Raw genomic sequence first — 24715 nt, 5'->3', positions numbered from 1 at the left:
AAAAACATCCAGCCAACATACTGTTGCATGAAATATGAAGCCAGACAACAAGCCTAAACCCCAGAGACAAAAAAAAAGCAAGTGCCCCAACGAGCTAAAAGCACAGAGAGAGATAGAGGACACAGGTGGGAGGGGTGCAGGAGAGAGTGAAAGGTAGAGAAAGTCGGAGTGATGGTGAAACAGAGAGTGACACACAGAAAGAGGTCAGCCCCGAGTGTGTTGATACTGCTGAGTAAGAGATGCTGGCAAAACTTTGAGAGGATTCTTGAAGAATTTAATGGATTGCAACTGTTGGTAAGTTCTGAATTTCTTAAAGTCTTTCATGATTGTGGGAGATCATTGACATTTAAATACTTTAAATAGGAACAAATGCCTCCTTTGTTTTCTTGTAAAACTGATCTCTTTAGGAACTGTGTGTACATGTCAAATACCTTTCTTCGGTCATAGTCTAGTAGTTTTCACAAGTTAAGGACATTACTGATACTTGTTTTAGTAACCATGCAGTGAGAGTGGTAAGGTGATGTGGTGGCCAGTCATTAAGGTTTAATATCCCCTCTCTCCGCTGAGATACTTTACTCCTTAAGTCCACCCCACCGCTGCAAATGAAAACAAGCGGCATCTGTTTTGTGAAGTCAATAGGAAAAACAGCTTGAAGAGAAAGATGTGACACCAATGTGTCACCGTGCATGCTGCCATGAGATGAGGGTTGCAGAGAAAGGGCCGGGGATGGCCACTCTTACATTCACAAGCGTCATAGTTTGTGCTGTTTTACTGGGACAGGGATCCCCTGAGAAGACAGGTGAGTACGCTACCAAAACCTGTCACTAAATACAATATTTGTATGTTTATTACTACATGTGTTTATTATATGATGCTGGCTCAAGCTGTCTCTCATGGGACCCTCAGGCGGTGGTAAAGAGGACCAGAGGGACGCCATTCTTAAGGACATCATTTCAAAATGGAGCACAGGAAGTGGCTGGAATCCTCAGAAAGCTGCTCCAGACACAAACAAGGACCAGTCAGTGCACCCCTGGGTGAAGAATATCATGGGGAGCCTGAAAACACTTGGTCTGCTTCCCAGCAAGAGCCTGCCTTCGTTGAACAAGCCAATTGACAGGCACCGTCTCTCTGGCTTCCTCTACAACATCTCCATGTACCTCCAAGAGATGGGCGCTGAGCTGGAGGAGGCGCCGGCAGAGCAGGACGAGGAGCAGCTGTGGGAGAAGGTGCTGCATTACTTCCTGCAGTCTGAAGGGAGTGCTGCACTGAACCAGTGGAACGGCCGGGTGCCACCCCGACCCAGTGTCAGAGTGCAGGACTGGTTTTTGTCCCTGAGGGGCAGCCCTCACTGGGACTGGCTCCTGGGGCTGCTGCAGAGTCTGATCAGTTTGTCAGAGCGTCAGCCCCACAAGCCCCTCTTGACTTTCTTGTCTCAGAACTGGAGGACAGTGAGCGCTGTGTTCGAAGCTGCCCTTCAGGCTCTGCTCAGCGGGACCTATGGCCAGGCCAGCGCCGGCCTGCAGGGCTTCATCTGTGCTCTGAAGGGTCGTAGTGACTGCGCCTTCAGTGTGAGCTGGCTCCAGCAGCTGCTGCGTTTTCTAGAAACACGCAACTGGAAGCCCGTGGTCAGTTTACACCCAGCAGGGGAAGGTGCTGAACACAGTCGGAGCTCAAATGCCTTTGGACGTTTCAAGCCCTTCAGCATGCCTCCTGAGGCCACAAGGCAGGATGGGTTGTCTAGAAATGCATCTGTGGATGACGGGATGGCCACAGAGGACGATCCAGACTCCATGCAGAGTTTCCTGCTGCAGGCGTTGTCACGTTCAGGTGGAGGAGAGCGAGGAGGCCACATGGCACAGAAAAATCTCGCTCTGGTGCAGAGCTTGGATGGGCTGAGGAGGGGCCTTTTGCACAGAGTGGGTAATTCTGTCTACGGAAACCTGAGGAGGAAAGTGTCACGGGTTACGATGGCGCTACTTGATGATGTCAGCGGGCTGGTTGATGTGCCACAGCCCAACACCCGGGGCCGGTGCTCAGTTGGTGAGTATGTGGGGTGTTTGCACTCTCATAACAGAACTCATGAACATTAGACAAAAAGCTGAGTTAAAACTAGACTCATTACTCATAATTTAGTGTTGTAAAAGTTGCATTCAGTCATACACACGATAAGATAATAAAATCATTTGATAATTCAGAAATAACCATCCTCCAATTTCAGTTCACATGACAGATGCTGCTGAATGTGGATCCACTCACATTTCAGTGTTTTGCTTCAGAGGATGACACTGAGAAAAGCTATAATACTACAAGTGTAAAATAAACTAATAACATGTAATTTCAAACGTATTGCAGGGTAGAGCTGTATATCATCCACTGTTTACATTATATTTAGTGTTATTCAAAGGGGGAAAAGCCTCATAAGTTTAGCCCTGGTTTCACCTGAAACATACAGAGGAGACAGTGACAGTGACTGACACTGCTTTAAAATCTTTATAATCATCCTGGCTCGATGAAAGCATCTGTTGTTAGCCCGGTTAATCTCTTTATCCTCTCATTGATGTCAGTAACATTATATCTTGGGCATTGTTAGCTGAGCTGCACTGTTGCATCAGGCATGGTCGTGTGCCGCAGGAGCTCCCAGTTGCTTTTTCCACCACTCATACACTTTGATTTTACTGTTAATATCTGCTTTTCATTTGTCCTTTGAAGGTGACCTCAGACAGCTGATCTTATGGTAAGATATTTTCATTGCAGTACACATATTAGACAATAAATGATCAGCAAAAACAGATTCACATTTCTACTATTGTTCTGTCCGTGCACATAGGGGGATAAGACATAATGTGACATGGAACACTCAGGCTTTGGGCGTTGACTCCCAGGGTCTCCCAAGCTCATTCCCATTCCTGTCCTGTCCCTCCACTGAAGCAGATGAAGTAAGATCACGACTGGCTGAGTCATCTCCACAAACAGGCCCCTCTTCACGGAAAATCAACAAACAAAAACGGCTTCACGACCCTTCACAAACAGGGAGATTGAGAGAAAGCACCAACTCGCAGAGAGAGATGGAGTACTCCACCTCTATAGAAATTCTGGAGGCAGCATGTAATGACTCCATCCCAGGCTTGACAGGCGTCTCCAACTTCACCGTGTTCCTCTACTGTAAACTGTTCGAAGGGGAGAATGGGTCAGTTGATCCTGAGGAGGCCCAGATGGGGCTCGACCTGCATGCTACGTGCTCTGATGCAGCGTGGTACCTTTCTGCAGCTGAGGAGGACTTCCTGTGGGTTCATGTCTGCAGTGAGTACTTCACCCATGAGTTCAACAACACGGTGTGTGCCAACTCCTCCTTCTGGCTGCAGAGAGCACATCAGGTAAGGGGGTCTCGTTTGTGATGAGTGAGTTTTTTAGGAACTTTTTGAACGTGATCTCACAGAAATATCTGAAAGGACCATGATCCCTTAACACCACATTATGAGGCAGTGGCAGGTAATGCCTCTACAGAAACACATTAGGTTTAGGCAAAAACACCTACTTGGTTAGCTTTAGGAAAAGGTCCTGGTTTAGGTTAAAATACATTTGTTAAGTAACGTCTGAAAGTTTAAGTAAGACTTTTGGTAGCATGTTCCTGCAGCGCTGGAGGCTGCAGCTTCAGGATGTCATTTCTGGCACTGCTCATTGTTATGAAAAAATATATTTATCTTGACTAATGAAGTCTCTGATGGCTTACGTTGAACTTGATCAAGGAGAGGTAACAATTCCATCTCACACACACAAAGAAAGACAGCAGTGTCAAAGTCAGTTCTGCAGAAACCTGGCATAAAGGGAAACTTCCGTGTTTCCACAGAAGTTTCCCCTCTCTCTCTTTCAGCCCGTTCAGTCTTAATGACTAAATTCTGACCAACACAGCTGATCAGCGGCAGCAGGTGAGGCATATAAGTGCACTTTTGTGTAGGAACATGGAAGTTCTGAGAAAAAGTTGTGCCAAATGAAACGGCAACAAAAATCATATTGTAAGACATCATGGACATTTTGTAAATATAGCGTACACATAAACAAAATTTTTAGTTTGGGCCTTCTTTTAGGTGTTTAAAATACATTTTATGACAGGCCCCATCTGCAATCTGGTTCTCCAAACTGGGAACACGCAGACCATCATCTACTACACAGTACTATACACTGACCGTGGGTTAATACCTTATACAACCTCACTTAAAAAAATACAAACTATCTCTTTAATTAGGTCAAAGGTCAGTTATAATGTGCAAAATTCCACCACAATCATCGTCAAGTGAAAAGTAACTAACCACTACCCTAACCTGAACTGCTACGGCATTAAATGGAGCAGTTATCTAGTTAGGGTCCTAGAAACTGGTAACATTTAAAAGAGTAGTTGTGTAGCCTCTGGAACTGCAGGAACATATTAATACGGAATCATGAGTTACATTATGCAGTGTTAAGAGTTTGAGGTCATTTCACGTTAACTCTTTCTGTGAGATCAGGCTGTATCTGTGGTATGGGCGGGCGTACTGAAGATGTGCTATTTTTATGTATTTTTTGCTGTCAAAATTCCTTTACTTCATTTAAAGTTATTCTAACTTTAATATCTACAGGCTGCAGTTGCAAAGGACTACCATTTTTTTAACCAGACGAGCATAGATGACCTGTGTGTGCAGCTGACAGGTGAGGCAACAGAAAGTCCGGTCCTCAGTGAGAACTGTCTGGCCCAGCTGGGCAGCAGGTCGCTCAGTGCCCAGGCTTTCAGACACTGCTTCCTGCCCAACAACTCCGTCCTGATCTCAGGTCTGTGTGGGCGAGAGTCCTCTGACTCGCACCAGTCCATGTCAGAGGGCAGCTGGGCCGCATCGTACTGCTCTAAAATACACAACTTCTCCCATGTTGACCCCGCTGAGGAGACTTGTCAGTACAGGGTATGGGCTCTGCATCACTTCACCAACTCCACCCTCCTGGAGCTGTGTGGGCAGACCCACGGACTGGGAGAGTACATTTGTCTGAACGCCACATTCTACAATCAGCTGTTAAGATCAATGCCTCAGTTGGCTGATTTCTGTGCTGATCTACAAGCAGAACTGGATGCCAGGAAGTGCTTCCTGCAGAGGTTTTTTGACATGCTCCCAGCACGGTATGAGTTTGACACATCGCAGCTGTGTGTGGACCCGGCTCCCCTGCTGATGGAGGCTCTGCACAAGCTGAGTGTGTGCGAGGTCGAGGGAGGGGAGCGTGAAGGATTTTTAGTGATGCTGGGATACGTGTTGCGAGTAATGGACTTCATGGTAGGCCTCTCCTCGGGTCTGGATGAGGGGGAAACAGAGGCGAGGCAAGGTTTGTCTCAGGCCATCCTCCTCTCCAGCCTCCTTGACAACTCCTCCTGGGCCGCACTGCAGCCAGAAGCCTCCACCAGCGTCCTGCACACTGTGGGAGTCTTCCTCCGCAGAGAGCAGAACGCCTCTCTCAAAGAGGACCTTCTGAGCTGTTTCAGTGTAAGATGACTCAGACACTCACACGCACACACATGCACACACACGCACTCACACACACAGCAAAATGTGAATAACTTGCTTTTGTTGTTTCATCAGCCCGTCCTGTGGGACCTCATCCAGCGGGATGACAACTCATCTGCTCTGAGGTTTCTGCTGCAGGTACTGGCCTGTGCAGCTTCACTCACATTTAAACTTTCATCACAACAGATCAGCTCACTGAACTCTACATGAAGGTGAATAAATCACTTTATTTCACCAGGAGTACCTCCAGATGCCGAAAGACAGCATTCGCACTCTGGTGATGTCTGCTGAAAAAGATGCTGTGAAGAGGTTTCTCTCCCATATGCATCAAAGCTGGGACCAGCTACAAGTTGAAACCGACCAGGTTTGTTGTCAGTCTCCCAACACAACACAGTGGGGAGAATTCAGAAAAGGATTGCTAGGCTTTAGTGGCCGCTAAAGATGTGCAAATAAGGCAAAAACAAACCGTGTAATTATCAAAGCACCTGCGAACGGTAAATTGCACCCTTAACTGCATCTCAGGGCTCCAGTTCTATTTACACATATTTAAATGAGGTAATAGTCATACATTTGGTGCAAAACTGGCCCCTTTCTATGTAAATGAGCCTCAGTGCAAAAAAAATCCAATTCACAAATACCAGAGCTAATAGCCACATGCAGTTAGAGTAAAATTATTACCGTCTTCAGAGGGCTGGTGGTAAATGAAGCTTATTCATAAGGACAAATATAAGGTTGACTCAAACTCCTTTATTTTGGGATTCAAATCAATCAAATCAAATCTAAATTAAAATTACTTTATTTATCCCAGAGGGGGAATTCAGTTAGTCTTGTAGAATCTCTATTAGAATAAGACAGCCTGATGGCTGTAGGAGAGAAGGATCTTTTGTATCTCTCCGTCCTGCAACAGAGAGAGTGGAGCCTGCTGTTTTTTTGGTCCATCAAGGTGTTGTGTCGTGGATGATCCGGGTATTTCAGGATGGCCTGGAACATCTTGGCAGTGCATCTCTCCACCACCTCCTCCAGTGTGTCCAACCTGGCTCCAACCACAGAACCAGCTCTTTAGACCAGTCTGTCCAACTGCCTTTAATCTCTGTGTGTGATGCTGCCTCCCAGACTGCAGCATAAAACAACACACTACCACCACAGACTGATAAAACATCTGCAGCATCTTACTACAGATGTCAAGAGATCAGAGCTTCCTTAAGAAAAAGAAGCTGCCCCTTTTTGTAGAGAGCATCAGTGTTTAGGGACCAGTCCAACTTATTATCCAGGTATACACCTAGATACATAACTTGGCCCCACCTCGATGTCCACCCCACAGGTATTCACTGGCTGAAGGGGGGCTTGAACCTGTGGAAATCTATGATAATTTCCTTAGTCTTTGAGGTGTTCAGTAGGAGGTAGTTCTTGTGACTCCAGTCACTGAAGGCTTTAATCAGATGCCTATATTCCAATTCCTGTCCATTCCTGATACACGCCACAATAGCAGTGTCGTCCGAGTACAGAACAGGTACAGGTGTGTGTGCGTTTTCTATTGGATGTGTAGAAGAACACAGAACATTTATGATATTAGGTCCTGGCCGATCGGCTGGTCTGACTGAAGATTTAAATGGAGATTTATGGTGTGTTCACTTGTGTGTAAAAAAAAAAAAAAGAAGGATCGGTTAAATGCAGAGGTTGAATTTCCTCATGGGATTAATGAATGTTAAATATTTGAATCTCTAAATAATCACTAGAGCTACGCTTTGTGTGATACACACTGCATCTCTTTTATCTCTGAAGCCACATTTACTGTATCTTTGTGCTTAAATGAGCTGAGCTGTCCGATCTATTAAAAAACAGACAGCACAAGCCCAAGTACACGTCAGATTGAGAGTTTTTCAGGGCTTCCCACACTTCAACCTCTGGTGCATTTATACTCTGCCTCTTGGATAGTTGCAATCATGTGTTAAAAGGAGGCAAAACTTTATGGCCGTGTTTGCACTGTGTTATAATTAGCACAATATCTTTTGTGAATAGGTCTTAATGACGAGGAAAATAATGGTTGCAAGTGATGGTGCATCATTCTTTGTGAATTCGTCCCTTTGTGTTCTACCTTTTATTAGTCCAATTGTGGAAGTAAAAGCCCTCATCCCTCTAATGACTACAACTCTACTCTATTGCTCTCTTTTCTTGCTGAATCAATGTGAAGACCCAAGAATAGTTAACAAGGGTCAAATTAAATACACATCAGTTTCTGCCTTTTGTTTTCTCTTTCAGCCGTCTCAAAAAGAGTTGCAGGCCATGGAAACAATGACTGCCGCCTTCATCCATAAATTCCCCCGAGTGACGCCAGAACTGTTCGTGGACCTGTCTCAGTTCATTCCTTTCATGTCTGTCTCTGATATCATGAGCTTTCCAGCCTCCCTGATAGTCAACGACAGTGTGTGAGTCACCGACACAAGGAACAATGAGTTAAATATAAATTACAGTCCTGATGCTAACAGCTTCTGTGTTGCTCTTTAGGCTGACAGCCATTCGTGACCACAGCTCAGGGATGAAGTCGCTCCAGAAAAAGGCCTTTGTAAAAAGACTCCTGCAGTCCAGTGTGGTGGGCGACGTCCCTACATGGCCGCCGTACTTCCTCAGCTCCATCCTACCACTTCTGCCGTACCTCCCAGTCAGTCATTTTCAGCAACTGACGTCACAACAGGTTAGAGGACTTTTTTCTCATTGAAAAATCTTAACATGACTTCTGTATTTCTTTCACAGATGTTAGTAATCTCACACATGGTCAGGTGATTAGTTAAGTTATTCATTGGGATTCTAACATATTCACATATTCCCTAACCCGTAAAACATGTGAATAACATGCTGTGATATTCACAGTCATCATATTTCAACCCAGTTAATTATCACCAGAAATGCACTGTTTATCATAGAATGAAACTGTAAAAACAGGCATTAACATAGAAATGTTAACTTTCTGACAGTCTTTGAATGGATCATTGTTTAGATTTGTTAGAAGAAGTAACAAAAGCTTTAAATTGTGACATTTCTGTCAAAATCACTTTATTCTACATGTCTCATTTAAAACATTTTGTTTGGAATAACTAGATCCTGTTAAAAACATTAAATTCAGCTCCTCATCGACACTGTGAAGCCATGTTTGATTCTGCTGGGACGAATGGTCATGTGATTGCAGGGTGTCTACACAGAGCAGAGAGGAGAGGACAGGAGAGGCTGTAAAAATGTTCATATGTATAGCATGTGGAGAATCAATTTCACCCCAATATTTATGACACTTGTGGGCTCTTGGAAAAGAGTGAGTAAAACGTAAGAAGAGCAAAACACCCTGAAATGACTTTTTGGAGTTCAGAGGGTTTAAACGCATGAGATATTTTGGGGAAAAAAACTGTGTTTATTCTACTACTATCATCAAGCACCAAACCACCACCTTACCACCTTGTTTTTTTTTCGTAATTTCATCTTTTGTGTCTTCTAGCTCTCTCCTCTGGTAGAGTTGCTAGGCAACGGCAGTGTAGATGGTGTAAGGGGGCGCCATGTGCTGCGGACCCTCTTCAGCAAGAAGAAGAATCTGACGAATGATAATATACTGAGGTGGGACCAACACACTTAACCTTAATGTGTGTTTGTGTATCTTTTCAATTTCCTGAAAGTACTTAAAGGCTGAGTCATCTGATGTATAGGACTCCTTTATATGTCCACAGTGATGGATCATACACAGAGCTGTTGATTTGTGCTTTTGTTTTTCCATGATACTATGTTTAATTAAGCCTTCTCACCCTTTTGTCCCTTTTTAATAATCCGTTTAATTTTGCCTGTATATACCACTTAGAAAATGTTTGCAATGCCATGTTGGTGTCATTTACTTCAGCATAACCTCACCGATATGACCTGATAATTATTTTATCACATTGACTTGCTAGATTAGCATTTTGAACATTAAAAAATAAATATGTTAAAAAATGATGTTATATTATTGGAAATTATATTTATTCACTCTCAAAACACAATCATGTTCAATGAAGAATTTTAAATGTTGCAAATGTGAACATAGGTTGCAAATATAACATATAAGAGGTAAAATGAGGATATTCTACCATCTAGGGATAAAGCTTTAATACTAAATATATGTGACTTTATCTCCAGTTTTACTTGGCCGATCATCATCAATCAAAAACTGGCATGGAGTTCCAAACCAGTACTTTTACTATAACTGTTACTATAACTATAACTATACTATATAACTATAAAGTTTGATAATCCAAGGGCATACTTGACATAAGTGTTGTCTCCTGTGTTTATGTAGTGCTAGGTCAGGTTTAGGAAAGTACATCAGTTCTCTAGTTCCTATTTTCCTGTCTGCCTCTATTCTCTATAGTCTGCTGTACAATAAAGGAATTAAAAAAACACACAAAAAGAGAAAAAATGTAATGTATTTTTGCAGGTTAGGAATCCTTGCATGTTACCTGGATCCGGTGGATCTGGGCCCATTTCTTCAGGACTCTGCTGGGTCCTCAGCCCTCTGGCAGCAGCTGGCTCACTGCATGTCCAAGGGCTTCATCAGCACCAGCGGCAGGGTAAGCAGCACATTAATACTACAGGGGTACCTCTACCCCAAGTCGTATTAATAGTTAGCTTAAAGTAATGACTAAATGGTTGAAACATTGAGCTCCAAATCGTGGTTAGCTAGAAGTAGTACAAAGACCAAACCAACTGAAATACTGATGGTTAAATTCTATGAAAAATGAACATTTTCTACTTTTATGCATACATCTATAACATAAACTAGCGCTCAATAGTTTGGGGTGACCCAGAAAATGTCTGTGTTGTTTCCCATGAAAATAAATTGTTTTATTCATGAAATGAGTCACAAAATAAATCGAAAATATAGTAAAGACACTGACAAGGGTAGAAATAATCATTTTAACCTGTACAAATCTCCAAATTTACCTCCAGATACTAAACTAGCTTGAGGAAGGATCATTTCTCTTCGTTCACAAGATCAATTGTTGCTTTCTGTCCCTTATGCTCGTACGTAGTGGGTAAAAGAGCATTTGTTTACTCTGCACCTTATGCATGGAATATGCGCCAGAAAGAATGGAAATTAACTGAATTTGTTTCTTTGAGCACTTTTAAATCCAAACTAAGAGTTATTGAGGCCAATTCCACAACATGCACTTGTTTCTCATGACGTGTTTAAGGTCTGTATGCTCTGTAAATATGTAACTGTATTTTGTGTTTGCTGCCTCTTGGCCAGGGCTCCCTTGAAAAAGAGGTTCTTAATCTCAATGGGATATTCCCTGGTTAAATAAAGGTTAAATAAAATAAAAAAAAAATCCATTGCTCCTCAAATCAGCACAAAACAGTCTCAGCTGTGCTAACATAATGCTCAGGTGTTTTAATGATCAATCAGTCTTTCGATACTATAAATTCGGATTAATACAATGTGGTACAGGAGTGATAAGGTTGCTGACAACATATGATAGATATTTCATAAGGAAATCAGCTGTTTCCAGCTTTCATAGTCATTTGCCACATTAACAATGTCTAGACTATATGTCTGTTTTTTTATTCTTTAAAAAAAAAAAAACATTTCTAAGTGACCCCAAACTTTTGAGCGGTGCTGTACATTGGGAATCTATGGAAGCCGCGCGTTCAGACAGGGCTGTGGGGGTTTCCCTCGGACCAAAAAGGTTCACAACCACTGCTATAGTTCAGTGGTTCTCATCCTTTTCGAGTCGCGACCTGCCAGAATATTCAATTTGAAGTTTGAACTTTTTCTCTCCTCCTTCACTGCCCTCCCTGTGGTCTGGGACCTCTATCTGATTTACAAATATAGCACTGAATATACAGTCATGGAAAAAAATATTAGACCACCCTTTTTCTTCAATTTCTTGTTCATTTTAATGCCTGGTACAACTAAAGGTATGTTTGTTTGGACAAATATAACGATAACAACAAAAATAGCTGATATCTAGATATTTTCCATGGTTTTCTTGAAAATATCCAAAATCATTTTCAAGAAAACCATGCTAAATGTCTAGATATCAGCTACTTTTGTTGTCATCGTTATATTTGTCCAAACAAATTGACCTTTAGTTGTACCAGGCATTAAAATTAACAATACATTGAAGAAAACAAGGGTGGTCTAATAATTTTTGTCATGAAAACCACCAGACTCAATTCGTACACCATTTTATTTATTTTTTTACGTTATTTTTTTTCTCCTCCACAACCATCTGTTGACAGGTTAGGAACCACAAAAATCAGCTTTAAATCCCTATCATCTTCCGTGTCTGGCTAACTCTGTTTCACTGTTTCATTGTCAGTTGTCCTCCTGGTTGCTACCAGCTGTTGAGACGCTGAACGTCAGCAGCATGGCTCCCCCCGAGCTGTCTGCACTCAGCGGCCTGCTGCCTCAGTTAGGAGCTTCCTTCCTGCTGTCGCTCCCCTTAAAGCAGCTCCTGGAAATCCTTTCAAAACCAGGATTACACAGATATACGCCAGCACAGGTCAGCGGGGAATTTGTTTTCATGTCAGTCTTATCTTGAGTGAAATGCCGTAGCAGACATTAGTGCGCCAAAGGGTTCAAGTGTGACCATGAATATATTAAAATGTGTTGCGTTACCATGAAAGCTGTCAAATATGATTCAAAAAAACACTTCTGTTCGATGCCACATTGAGTTGGGATGCATCACTTACAAGAAAAGCCTTGACTGTAATATGTGCTGTGGGGAGTTTTGTCATCATTGAAAACATGAAATTAATTAGCCTTCAAATTTCTTGAGCTCTGATGAAGTATGTGCCCTTTACCCCTAAACTGCTGTGTTTTTTTGTATCCACACCTGTTAATTCTTTAATGTGTTCCTCAGGCTTTTCAAATCTTATCCAACATTTCAAAGGATACCAACGTAAGTAGACGTTTTCTCACTATTTTTTTTATTGAATTTCAGCCAACTGCACTTTCATCACGGTGTTTCTCTCTCCTTCCCTGCCAGCTTACTGTGGAAAAACTGTGCAGACTGAAGCCTTTACTTTCTGGTCTGTCCCCTGCTGTGCTCAAAGACCTCCAGTGGCCTGAGATCAGGGGAGCTGCCCACTGCCAGTGCTGGAGAACGCTGCTAACTGAGCTTAAGCCCGGCCATAGAGCCCTGCTATACGATGCAATGCAGGAGGTGAGTCTTTAGTGCAACACTTATCACTTCTTTATCTTTTCATGCCTCCTTGTAATTAGCTGTGGCTCACCCTGTTGTCACATGATTGTAGACCAAGGGTAGGCAACCTGCGGCTCCGGAGCCACATGTTACATTGTAATTTTCATTCATTATTGGTGTAGGCCCAAAGCAATTAGTAATCTACAATTGTAAAAATGTGTAACATACAGCATTACAACTAAAATGTGCATCATAGCTTACAAAAGTCTACAGCCTGGTGCCTTAACCTCTACATTTTGCCAACTCCACATCTTGTTTTGTTTTTCCCTTTCGATTCTAAATCTCCTGGGACATTTCTTTGGTGTCCAGCCTTTAATTTACACTCAGGTCCTTGCTACATTCTGACAAAATCATAATAATAAATGCCCATTATAACCTATTGGTAATATTGGTTGGCTAATTTAGACTTAGTAGGCTGTTTTATCTTCATTGTAAGGCCCAAAAAAAGACTGTAGCTCCAATCTGACATTTTTTCAGTTTTTCTGGCCAACAATGGCTCTTTTGAAAGTAAAGGTTGCTGACCCTTTGTAGCACCCTATAATGTAATAATTTCCTGATAATGTAGTAACGCCTGAAAATGTATTAAAATTTGCACTTAACTCGATCGAAAATGTATTAAAACCAAATAATGTAATAACTTCACCAATAATGTAATAAAATATCCTGACTGATATTGTAATAACATTTTTTATTATATTTTCAGGTGTTTCTTTTTTTCAAAACTGATTATGTAATACTTGACAGATAATGTAAGATATATGTTCATTTTCAGTACCATACAGACCAGGATGTAGTTGCATATCCCTGCGTATTTGCACATGTGCATATGGCTGTATGGTACTCAAGGTCTGCAGTTCAACCCAATAGCCTTACTGTTGTTTCAAATCTGGTGAATATAACATTCTTAGATTTCCAAAACACAAAATGTAATAGTGTGCTACACCCATGTTGTAGACTGACCCAATGGGTAAAACTTGCTTTAAATTATCACATTAAGTGAAAACAATAACTGTGGCCCGAGCTAACCATGCGCTAAGGTTTCCAGAAAGTGTTTATTTGAGCCACATGTATGAAAGCTGCTTGTGCTGCTTTTCAAAGCTTTAAATTAGTGTTTTTCGTTGTTGTGTGTCAACAGGCCCTGCGAGGAGAATTGCAGAACATCACTCAGCAGGTAAACTGCCTATTACCTTTTGTCCCTCTGAGGAAGCTGACAGAAACCTTAAACGGAGAAACAATCCTGAGAGACGTCAGCCTATACAGAGACGTACGCTGGTCGCCACAGCAGGTGCACATTTTACTTCAACCTACCTTTGTGTGCTGTTTCACACTGCTTTGATGCGGCAACAATAGGTTGTCAGTTCTCTGACTAAAGGAGAAAATGTTACCAGCTTCGGTCTTCGGCCCCATTAATCTGCAACTCATTGGATATGCTTCAGATAAGCCTTTCAGGATATTAATACTCCACACGCATCAGCTGCCATCAAGCTAATTAGCTTGGATGTAGTACAATGGTGTGGAGGAGTGTAGCATAAATTAATAATGGCTACCTTAAAGGGATTTTGTCACAGCCAAGAGTGTATTTCACCTCCTGTTCTCGGCCTAACAAGACCTCAGTCAAATCAATAAAGCTTGCCCTTTTTCGGTTCACTGCTGCACTGAAATATATTGTGACACTAGATAGCAAACCTAAAATATTGGATTTAAATAACTCTAAAGTTCAACGTTTCTATTCACCTGTGTTATTTTTGTAGAAATCCTTTTAAAGTCAGTTTGAGGAGTATTTTGCAAGATTGAAATGTCCATAAAAAATGTCAAAAATGCAGCAACAAGCACCTTGTTAACCTGAGATCAATCAGTCTGATAGTTGTCAGAGTTGAGTTCAAGTTGAATTTGATGCCACTTCACACCAGTAATGCATCCAGATCCAGTCTGATAATTTTTCCCTTTGTAGCTGGAGTTTAACTGCTTTTTCGGAGAAAACTAAAGGTCTGAAGCAACCCTTAATGCTTTGATAGATGGATGTATAGATATTTTAATTATCCCAAGGGGGGGAATTTTTAATGTCACTGCAACTCTACATGAACAAAACCAAGAATTGTGCAAAGAAAAAAATATAAGAATGGTGAATGAAAATGGTCTTCAACCATGTGCATGCATACAATGTGCAAACTGATGTATGTGTGAAATGGATCGAATTATGAGTCAAAAAACTGTACTGCCAGAGTTACAGACATTTTATTCGTGAGTCCAGTTTGAGTTAGTAATGCTGGTGTAAGAAACAGTTGGATAGAACAAACAAAACAACGACTGTTTTCTTTAGAGTTTTACAAGCTGTGACTCTAAACTGCTGTTAGTTTGCTTTTGTGAAGTTTTGTGTGCAGTACTCCAGTTATAGTGTGAGAAAATAAGAGCTTATGGGGTGTTGAAAATGAAAAATGTTTATGCCTTATGGAAATGTTTTGGCCTTTAAATGGAGGACGATGGGATCATCGAATACTCATGTGATCAACAGTATCTGTCTCCTGGGAATATCCAGAATGCCAAATACGAAGAATGTCAACTTTCACAGCAATTTGACGAGTCATTGTGGAAATGTAAATGTTAAAGTGGTATTTTATCCAAACCTTTAAAGCATCAAACACTCCAGCCCCCCACCCCCCACCCCCCTAAACATGAAAGCTGGCTTTTAAAAGTGTGTGATTGTCCTTCACAAAGTAGAGCAGCAGATTCAATCTTACTTTGAAGGGATTCCAACAGTGAGCTCAAAACATCCTCTGAAACTTCTCAACGCAAATGCAAAGCAAAACCTGCTCTTTCACAATATAATATTCACACTTTGCCAAAATCTGACAAAATACGGGTCCAATTTGTGACCATGAACGTGTCCAAAAGGGCCTAAAGTGAGCAAAAAATAAATTAATACTGGTACAATCGATTAACTTAATTTTTGATTCACTTTGACAATCAAAATGCTGAGTCTGACACTTTTTTCTTCGTCTGCACAGGCTCAGCTTTTGTTTAGAAAGATCTACGAATTTAAAAACATCACCAGAAAGATGGTGAGGTAAGTTTAGTGGTTTGTTGCATCTCAACATTCAGAATTTAATCATTAAGCAATTTTACCTGCAAATTGAATTACAGACTCAAAAGTCACAGTCATTTTCAGGTCTCTACTGACTCAATAAACAATTTAAACAAGGACCTCTCTTTTGCTTGAAGGGGCTTGGGTCACATTGCCGGCGGAATGAGTTGTGACTTTTTGAGGCTTTGGAGCAACGACACAGATTTTTCAGAGCTGCTTCAGGTTGTTAGTGAGCTGCCTGGAGGCATCAGACCTGCTCTGGTGAGGAACTAAAACTCTTTATTAAAGTGTCTAAAAACTTGGCCATGATTCATTCAATAGTTCATTGTTGTTATATTTTACAAAATTATGTCTAATTCTAACAAGTTCAGATGTGTTTTGGCTGTGTCACCAGCGAAAATGTTTCGTAGACGAACTGAGGAAACAACCTGAGCTCGACCTCAGCGCTTTGAGCTCTGAGTTTGCTGCAACTTTACCGTAAGTATCTCCTCATTAAATATAAATTATTCTCAGTTAAACCAAAGATAAATACGTTTACACCTCTGCTCTGGTCTTTCCCAGTGTGACGATGACAGAGGACCTCTCTAACACATCCTTCAGAGCCATTCTGGACCACATCCAGGCACACTTTGCTGACTTCCTCAGGCTGCCATATTACAAGCAGACAAATTTAGCTGAGAAAGCCGTAACTGAGCTGGTAAAATACCAAAATGGACAAATACTGTGTTTACTGCTTATTCTCACGTGATGTGCAGGAGCTGACACATACAGTCTTGGGAAAATTATTAGACCACCCTTGTTTTCTTCAATGTCTTGTTCATTATAATGCCCTTTACAACTAAAGGTACATTGTTTGGACAAATATAATGATAACAACAAAAATAGCTCATAAGAGTTTAATTTAAAGCTGATTTTTTGTGGTTGCCAACCTGGGAGTCGGGATCCCCAAGTGGATCAGAAGATGATTTCAAGGAGTCACCAGATGGTTGTGGAGAAAAAAAATAACATAAAAAAATAAAATGGTGTATGAATTGAGTTTGGTGGTTTTCATCACAAAAACTATTAGAGAAGGGAATGCCTTACCTGTTTTCTTCAATGTATTTCCATTTTCCATGGTTTTTCTTGATAATAACCAAAATAATTATCAAGAAAACTATGAGAAATTGCTAGACATCAGCTCTTAAATTAAACTCTTATCAGCTATTTTTGTTGTTATCATTATATTTTTGACTAAACAAATACCTTTAGTTGTACCAGGCATTAACATTAACAAGAAATTGAAGAAAACAAGGGTGGTCTAATATTTTTTTTCATGACTGTATATGTTTTATGTGGGCGTGTGAGAGATCAGAAACCAGCTTGAGTTGAAAGAGCTGAACTTTAAGATGATAAAGTGGCACCATGAGCTTTAAAACTTGAACTCAGAGACTAATTCTGGTATCATGAGATCAGAGCTTGCGTCACTGACGGTGACTCATGTATTTGATTTGTATTAACACAGTAATGGAGCAGAAACAAACAAACTACACTACACACACACACACACACACACACACACACACACACACACACACAGAAACAGATGGAGAAAGAGATTCAGAACATAACCTCTCAACAGCTTTTCACACCAGCCGAGTCGTGTCAGTGTGAAATCCCTGTAATCCCAGCCCACTGACTGTGTGTGATGCTCTGCAGGGCTCTTCTCAGGCTGAGGGAGAGATTGATGGCACCACTCTCGATGTCCTGGGGCCTTTACTGCCTTTCTTAGACCGGGACAGTTTGGCTCTGGTGGACAGAGGAGCTCTGGCTCTGCGACTGGAGGAGATGAGAAGTTTCTGCCTTCCTAAAGAAGCTCTGAGAGACATTAGTACCTTGCTCACCCAGAAAGACCTGCTTGGGTAAAAACAACAACAACAAAAAAACACACCTGCTGGACAACAACATGTCCTGGGTCAATATTATGTGGAGAGCTTAATTTCTTCTATTGTTTTTTTAAAGTGAATTATTTGCTGCAGACATGCAACCAAAACAGCAGGAAATATACCGAAAAAAGGGGTTTCTTTTCTTGTATTTTTAGGGGAAATACACAGAACATCGCTGACGACAACTAAGCTATATGTCTGCATCTTTCAAAAAAAATGTCCACAAGTTATTCAACTCAATAAAATTGAAACAGGAATCTGCACGTCAAAATTGTCAAAAAGTCAAGAGATTGATTTTTAGGCCGATGGTCATTTCATTACTTTTGGAGGCATTTGGGCAAAAAAATCCCCAACTAATTATGGTGCTAAATGAAAAATTAAAAGATAGGCTATAGAAGATAGAAGTTCTCAGCAGTGCCAAGATCAAAAAGCGACTGACGGTTGAGCCAGCCTCTTTTATTTGCTTCAGGCTACATCGGCAAGCCTACATGAAATAACTGTTATTTCAGAAGCATTGCACATATCCAACCTATGACCACAACAGACGAACAAAACGTCTTCTTTCTTTCTTCTTTTTTTACGCCATTTTCGAGCTACAGTCAAAGTTATTGCCATTCATTACAAAGCTGTTGAGATATTTCACTTAAATCCACAAATGTCAGAAGGATACTCCTCTATGTGGCATTCATGTCTGTACAAAATTTCAAGGCAATCCATTGAACAGTTGTTGAGATATTTCAGTCTTGATGAAAGTGGTCGACCATAGAGCCATCCTTAGAGTGATACCAGTGTGCAAGGCTGAGCATTCACATATAAGTGAATATATAATATACTTTTCTCTATATTTTGATATATATATTTATTTTAGTGGAGAGTAGTAGAAGGAAGAGAACAGTTTGTGTGCAGTCTAAAACATAAATTGGCTGAGAGGAAGATATGGCTGCAGTGGGAAAATGGATTATATATAACAGCAGTAATGGTATGTGTACTTGTTCACCAGGGAACCGTCCAAATGGCAGGTTGGGGATGTTGAACATTTGGGCAGGTTGGTGTTTTCGCTCTCAACAAAGCAGATTAACTCCATCCCACTGGTAAGCTTCCAAAAGCATCAACACAAGCAAATAATGAATTCCACAGCATTTTTTCTAAGAGGTAGCATGATGATGTGTTTATATATATATGTTTATATATGTCCCCTGTGCAGACAGTGCTGAATAAAGACACAGTGGAGCAGGTCCTGGTAGGTCAAAGTCGCTGGGCGGACAGTGCGGTGGGCGCCGTCTGTGTTACTCAATGTATGGACCATAATCGTCAGAGACGGCAGACTCAGAGTCTAATTCGAGGGATTGTCAAAGCACGCAGCAGGAGGGCGAAAGGTTCAATAAATATTTCACTTGAAGAGCTGTTGTGATCCTGGTTTGTCAGTTTTTATTAGTATCTGTTCACTGACTTTGACTGGTGTCTCTTCGCGCAGTGCCGGTTCCGAGCTGTGCAGACATCAGAGGGACATTTCCTTCAGCGTGGACATCCACTCAACTCAGCCGCATGTCCCAGGAGGATCTGAAGCAGTGTGTAGAAGTGTTTGCTCAGGACGCTTCAATGAGCTCTGAGCAGCGCCGAACACTGTGGGGGAAACTCAGGCAGGTCAGTAAGACTGTGAAAGACCACGGGAAGGTTAGGATGACGGATCATCGTCTGTCCTCAAAGTCTGACATGTGGTGCAGCAGTCCTTTCCTGTTCCAGTTAAGAACTTCAATATTAGATCACAATTCTTGGTAAAAATGCATCATCCCTAAAATGTTGATGCAATGTTGAGAATTCCTGGGTTTCTTCTCTCTAACCCTGAGAGGTGAGGACAGCTGAATCAACCGTGTACTGCTTTAACATCAACATAATCTGTGGTTAAAACATGTTGTGGTGCTTCACTCAATCCAGTCCTTCAGTCCGGTGAGAGAGCTGAGAGCAGATCAGGTGCTGGCTCTGGGCCCAGTGGTGACTGAGATGGGAGAGAGAGAGCTGCAGGATGCCAATCTCACTGATCCGGGTGTGTTGGTGCATCTGGGGACCCTGACAGACTGGAGCCCTAAAAAGGTTTTTCATTTTGTAAATTAATTTCCTCCTGAAGACTTGAATATCTCCAGTAGTGTTTAATGCTTTTATTTCTTTTCTTTTTTTCAGATGAGAGCAGTGATTTTAGGTATGATGCGGAAGCGCAAACTGAAAGTGGAGCAGTTATCGGCTGTAGATCTGGCAACATGTGGCCATCTGATGTGTGGTCTTTACCCCTCAGAGATCAAAAGACTGAGCCCCTACAACCTCAGGTCTGTCAAATATCCAAGGCAGGGATCAGCAAACTTCTTGTCAGGAAGTGACACTTAAACTTTCTTTTTTTTATCAGTGTCTTGTATCCACATTATGGCTAGCATTTAGTTTAACCCCTTTGAACCCCACCACATGTTTTTTTCTCTGAAAATTTGCCAAAAATAAACTTTTTATTGTAGAAAGAAACTGTAAAAACAGACATTATTGTTGGAATTTCTACTTTCTGACAGTCCTTGAACGGATCATATGTTACAAAAGTTTCCGTAAGAAAAAGGAACCAAAACGAAGCTTAAAATTGTGACATTTCCGTCAAAATCACTTTATTCTACATGTCTCATTTGAAATATTGCCAAAAATATGCCATTTGTAATAACTAGATCCTGTTAAAAACATTAAATTCTGCTCCTCAGCGACACTGTAAAGCCATGATTGATTCTACTGAGACGAACGGTCATGTGACAAATATTCACTGAAAATCTGTTTACACAGAGCTGAGAGGACAGGACAGGAGAGGTTGTAAGTAGAAGTTGCAAAACTGCAAATAATTCCATATGTATAGCATGTGGAGACCCATTTTTTTTCTTATATTCATGACACTTGTGAGCACTTGGACATATGTTGTATATATAAATTCAATTTTATTACATTTAAAACTCTCTTTTTTTTAATGATTCACAACATTGTAAATATGTTATACTGCACCAAAATTAAAAAAATATGTTTCTACCATAATCTGAACATTGTAATTATATATAAGAGCACTCAACAAGAAGGCTGCCGTCCATATAAAAGCAGTATACAGGGTAAGGAGTATAGTCTACACCTGCAGCAGTGATAATAGTGATGAATCCTTCTGATGCTGGAACAGAATCACTTGCTTTAGGTTTCACAGGGTAATTAATTGATTTCACATCCACCTGCTAACAGATGCTAACTAACGGGAGGCTGGTGCACATTTCTTAGCAACAAAACCCTCATAAAACATTTTTGCATACCCCGGAGGAGGATAAAGCACTAAATCTTTTCCCTCACGCTGCAGTTTGGCTGTCCTGTTCCTGCGGGAGACGTCCCTGCCGTGCACAGAGCAGCAGATGGAGGCGTTGACAAGCCGTTTGTCCAGACCTGAGGCCTTTGGTCCAGTCAGTGCTTGGGGACCAGAAGTTTTCACTGAAATTGGGACATTGGCAGGTACAGTAGAACATAATGTCCCGGGGGTATAAACTTTTTTTTTTTTTAGAGTGATGAGGGTGAGACAAGACACGACAGCTTTTGGACGGATAGCTGCAACCAAAATGATCCTTTAGGGGATAAAAGTTTGGGAAAACTTTTCCACTTCCTGTGATTTGATTCGAGGGACATTAATTATCTGTCTAACTGTGTTTGTGTCTCTGTTACAGTGGGCCTGGAGGACTTGGTGCTGTCAGCTCTGGTGCAGGAACAAGTCGAGGGGATCACCCCTGAAGCTATTGCCCTGATGTCACCAAGAAAGATGGCAGTGAGTTTCACCCGTCATTTTAGGGCTATGAGACAATGTTCAGCTTCAGTAAAGAGGTACATCTTTAAGATGCACCAATGGAAAATTTTGCTGGATTGTTAAATTTTAAGATCTTGTATCTAGCCTTTCCAGTCTCTGTAAAAGAGAGGAATCAATAGATCACCTTCATGGACAGTGATTTGATATGATAGAGTTGGAAAAGCACAGACCCACTGTACAGATACATTCATAAGTAATCAATTGTATTTTTTGATTGATAATGACTTTCTTTTCTTGGTAAGGATATCTATATCAGTCATAAATCTATATTTTTATATGCATCAAGCAATCAAATAGCCTTTATTATCATCATATAGTTAACTATACAGTGAAAGTGAGAGTGCCACTGCTTAAGGTGCATAGTTAAAGCAATCATAAGACAAAACAAACATGAGTAAAACATTTAAAAATACTTTAGAAAACTGAGTTAAAACAAGGACAAAAACAAGGACAAGGACATGTTATGTAATAAATAAATATACAAATAAATAAATTACCACTGAAAATGTTACAAAAGTTATACCCAAGGTAGATAGTATGTCTTGCACATATTAATTGTATTATACATGTTACTTTTATTGCACATTTTAATTAATTTATCCTGTGTGGGTGTTGAGAGAGACATAATGACAGAGATAAAAGATAATAACTATTATAGTTATACACATTTAGGAAAAGTTATTAGAGTATAGGTGCTTAAAAATCAATGAATAACTTATAGAGAAAAGGTGAGAATTAATAATAATCAATAAATTTGTACATCTACACGCTCCTTTTCGAACATGTAAAACAAGGTTGACAATTCATTTTTCTTTATGCTTTTCATTTTCCGTAAATATTACTTGTTGTTATAATTATTTCTCTTTTTGTCTTTTTTTTTTACATGTTCGGAATACATTTTCAAATCAAACAAACTAACATGGGCTAAAAACAATCAAATAAAAATAATGATGGCTGAATTCCATTTAGCTGCTTCAGTTTCAGGGTCCTGGATTGTGCACGTTGCTCTCCTTCATATTATACAAAGAAGACTCCTGCACAGTGTCTTACTCATATTGATATATTTATATTTATTTATTTATTTATTGCAATGCTTTAAGTAAGTAAGTAAGTAAGTAAGTAAGTAAGTAAGTAAGTAAGTAAATAAGTAAGTAAGTAAGTAAGTAAGTAAGGTAGGAAGGAAGAAAGGAAGGAAGTGAAAGTCTACTTGACAATAAACTTTATTCTGATTCTCCTGAGCCTGATAAAATGTAACTGACCATAATATTCTGATATTTTCCCTGTCTTTGAATAACTAAGGACTTAACTGTTACTGGAACAGGCCTACTCTGCAACTTGACTATGTAAAGTAAACACATTATTGTCTCATTAAAGATTTTTAATTAATTGAAAAACAAAGAAAAGGGATTGTTATTATATCATGGATGACTGGCTCCAAGACTTATTTGCAATAAGGCAGGAAGCTTAAGCCATCAAAGAAATCATGCTGGATAACTGTGAAAGCATATTATAAGAACTTAGATAGCTAGTGAGGAGAATATATATAATTTGACTCAGGAAGGAGGATGTGGACAGATACATATTGTATCTGCACGTTTATTTAAATGTGTTTATACCAGTGGTGGAAAAAGTATTTAGATCTCTTACTTCAGTACTAATAAGACACTGCAGAATGACTCCACTACAAGTTAAAGTCCTGTAAAAACTTGCTGAGGTAAAAGTACAAAAGTATCAGCATCAAAATGTACATAAAGTATCAAAAGTAACAGTACTCGTTATGCAGAATGGCCCTATTCAGATTGAATATATACTCAATATTTTGTTGGAATGTTATTATTATTATTTATGCATTTTATGCTCATATTAACTACCTGATATATTGTTATGTGGCAATTTATAAAAATGCACAATCATTTTAAATTGATCATGTTTTTCATGCTAGATCTCGTCCTGAAAAGTAACTAAGATAAGAGAAAAGATAAGATATATAAGATATGTGTGTGTATAAACACACACACCACATTTTGTACATTATAGTACAGTGATAGTCAATTTTGTTGTGTGTGGTCTATAGTTGGCAGCTAAATTTAGTGGAGTAAAATGTGCCATAATTGGCCATAAAATGTAATGGAGTAGAAGTATAAAGATACATGAAATGGAAATATTCAAGTAAAGTACAATACTTGAGTAAATGTACTTAGTTACATTCCACCCCATGGTTACATTAAAAACTAAAGAATCAACATTTGTTTTGCTATAATAAGAAAATATGTCAAAATGAGCCTCATTATAGTGCAGTTATAGTCAGTTTTGTTGTGTGTGGTCTATAGCTTTCAGCTCAATGTAATAGAGTATAAAGAAGAGTAGAAGTATTTTGTTACTTAAAATGGAAATACTCAAGTACGAAGTTACATTCCACCACAGGTTTTATACCCAAGAATTGTACATTTGTTTTACTAAGAAAATATGTAATTTCGGGCCTCCTCTCGTGTGATAAAGTATCCTCATCAGTGTGTGTGTGTGTGTGTGTGTGTGTGTGTGTGACAGGTGGTGTTCAGTGCGGTTCAGATGTCGTGGCTGAGTGCGGAGCAGGCGTGGGCTGTCACAGAGGAGCAGTGGGCGGAGCTGGATGCAGAGCAGAAGCACGCTGTGGGACTGGCTCGGTACGAGGGAGACGTCTTGCTGGAGCTGAGAGGTGATGGTGATAAAACCTCCTTTTAATAACCTCCTTTATAATGAGGCTGTTATTTTATTTATATGAGGTAGGGTGTGAGTGCATATATTTTTATTATGGTAATACTTGTTTCCACTAACCGATGTGATTTTTATGTTGTGTTTATAAGGTGATGATAAACGCTGTGTCTGCTTCCACAGGGAGGAACTGTGCTCCAGCAGCAGACAGCCTCGCTGCACGCTCCCTGGCCCTGTGCCTCTTGTTATGGCAACTCATTTAACATTCTGCACTGGATGTGATTGTCCCTTGACCTCTCTTGGTATGAACATATTTGTACCTCAAATAAATATTTTGAACTGTTCTGTTTCCCTTTTTGTGTTCTTTAATTTACATTGCTCTTGATTGTGCTCTGCTGCACGCCACTGGTGCCACCATGGTA

The 24715-nt window shown here is 40.4% G+C and overlaps 1 protein-coding gene across 1 annotated transcript; it reads left to right on the top strand.

Annotated features, from left to right (window-relative positions):
* Nucleotides 1–699: 699 nt before the first annotated feature.
* LOC131981892 (stereocilin) lies at nucleotides 700–24604 on the top strand. The gene is made up of 29 exons (XM_059346402.1): nucleotides 700–799; nucleotides 907–2040; nucleotides 2710–2734; nucleotides 2828–3374; nucleotides 4614–5501; nucleotides 5598–5660; nucleotides 5761–5886; nucleotides 7782–7948; nucleotides 8028–8214; nucleotides 9007–9122; nucleotides 9973–10105; nucleotides 11858–12040; nucleotides 12401–12439; nucleotides 12527–12703; nucleotides 13878–14027; nucleotides 15748–15806; nucleotides 15962–16085; nucleotides 16219–16301; nucleotides 16386–16521; nucleotides 17520–17722; nucleotides 18747–18837; nucleotides 18951–19122; nucleotides 19221–19390; nucleotides 19682–19837; nucleotides 19925–20067; nucleotides 21108–21256; nucleotides 21466–21563; nucleotides 24150–24297; nucleotides 24477–24604. Exons 1-29 carry the CDS (start codon nucleotides 700–702, stop codon nucleotides 24554–24556), a joined length of 5847 nt encoding a protein of 1948 aa, XP_059202385.1. The 3' UTR covers nucleotides 24557–24604.
* Nucleotides 24605–24715: the final 111 nt, after the last annotated feature.

Source organism: Centropristis striata, chromosome 2 (genome assembly GCF_030273125.1).
Source record: "Centropristis striata isolate RG_2023a ecotype Rhode Island chromosome 2, C.striata_1.0, whole genome shotgun sequence".
Classification (NCBI taxonomy): domain Eukaryota; kingdom Metazoa; phylum Chordata; class Actinopteri; order Perciformes; family Serranidae; genus Centropristis; species Centropristis striata.
Note: the sequence above shows the minus strand (reverse complement) of the source record. Positions and strands in the feature narration are given on the sequence as shown.

Excerpts from the sequence above, each read along its gene's own strand:
- LOC131981892 (XM_059346402.1), top strand. The coding sequence starts at position 700 with ATGAGGGTTGCAGAGAAAGGGCCGGGGATGGCCACTCTTACATTCACA. Across the intron at positions 17,723-18,746 it reads ACCCAGAAAGACCTGCTTGG|GGAACCGTCCAAATGGCAGG; the intron begins GTAAAAACAACA and ends CTTGTTCACCAG. Across the intron at positions 19,838-19,924 it reads CAGACTGGAGCCCTAAAAAG|ATGAGAGCAGTGATTTTAGG; the intron begins GTTTTTCATTTT and ends TCTTTTTTTCAG.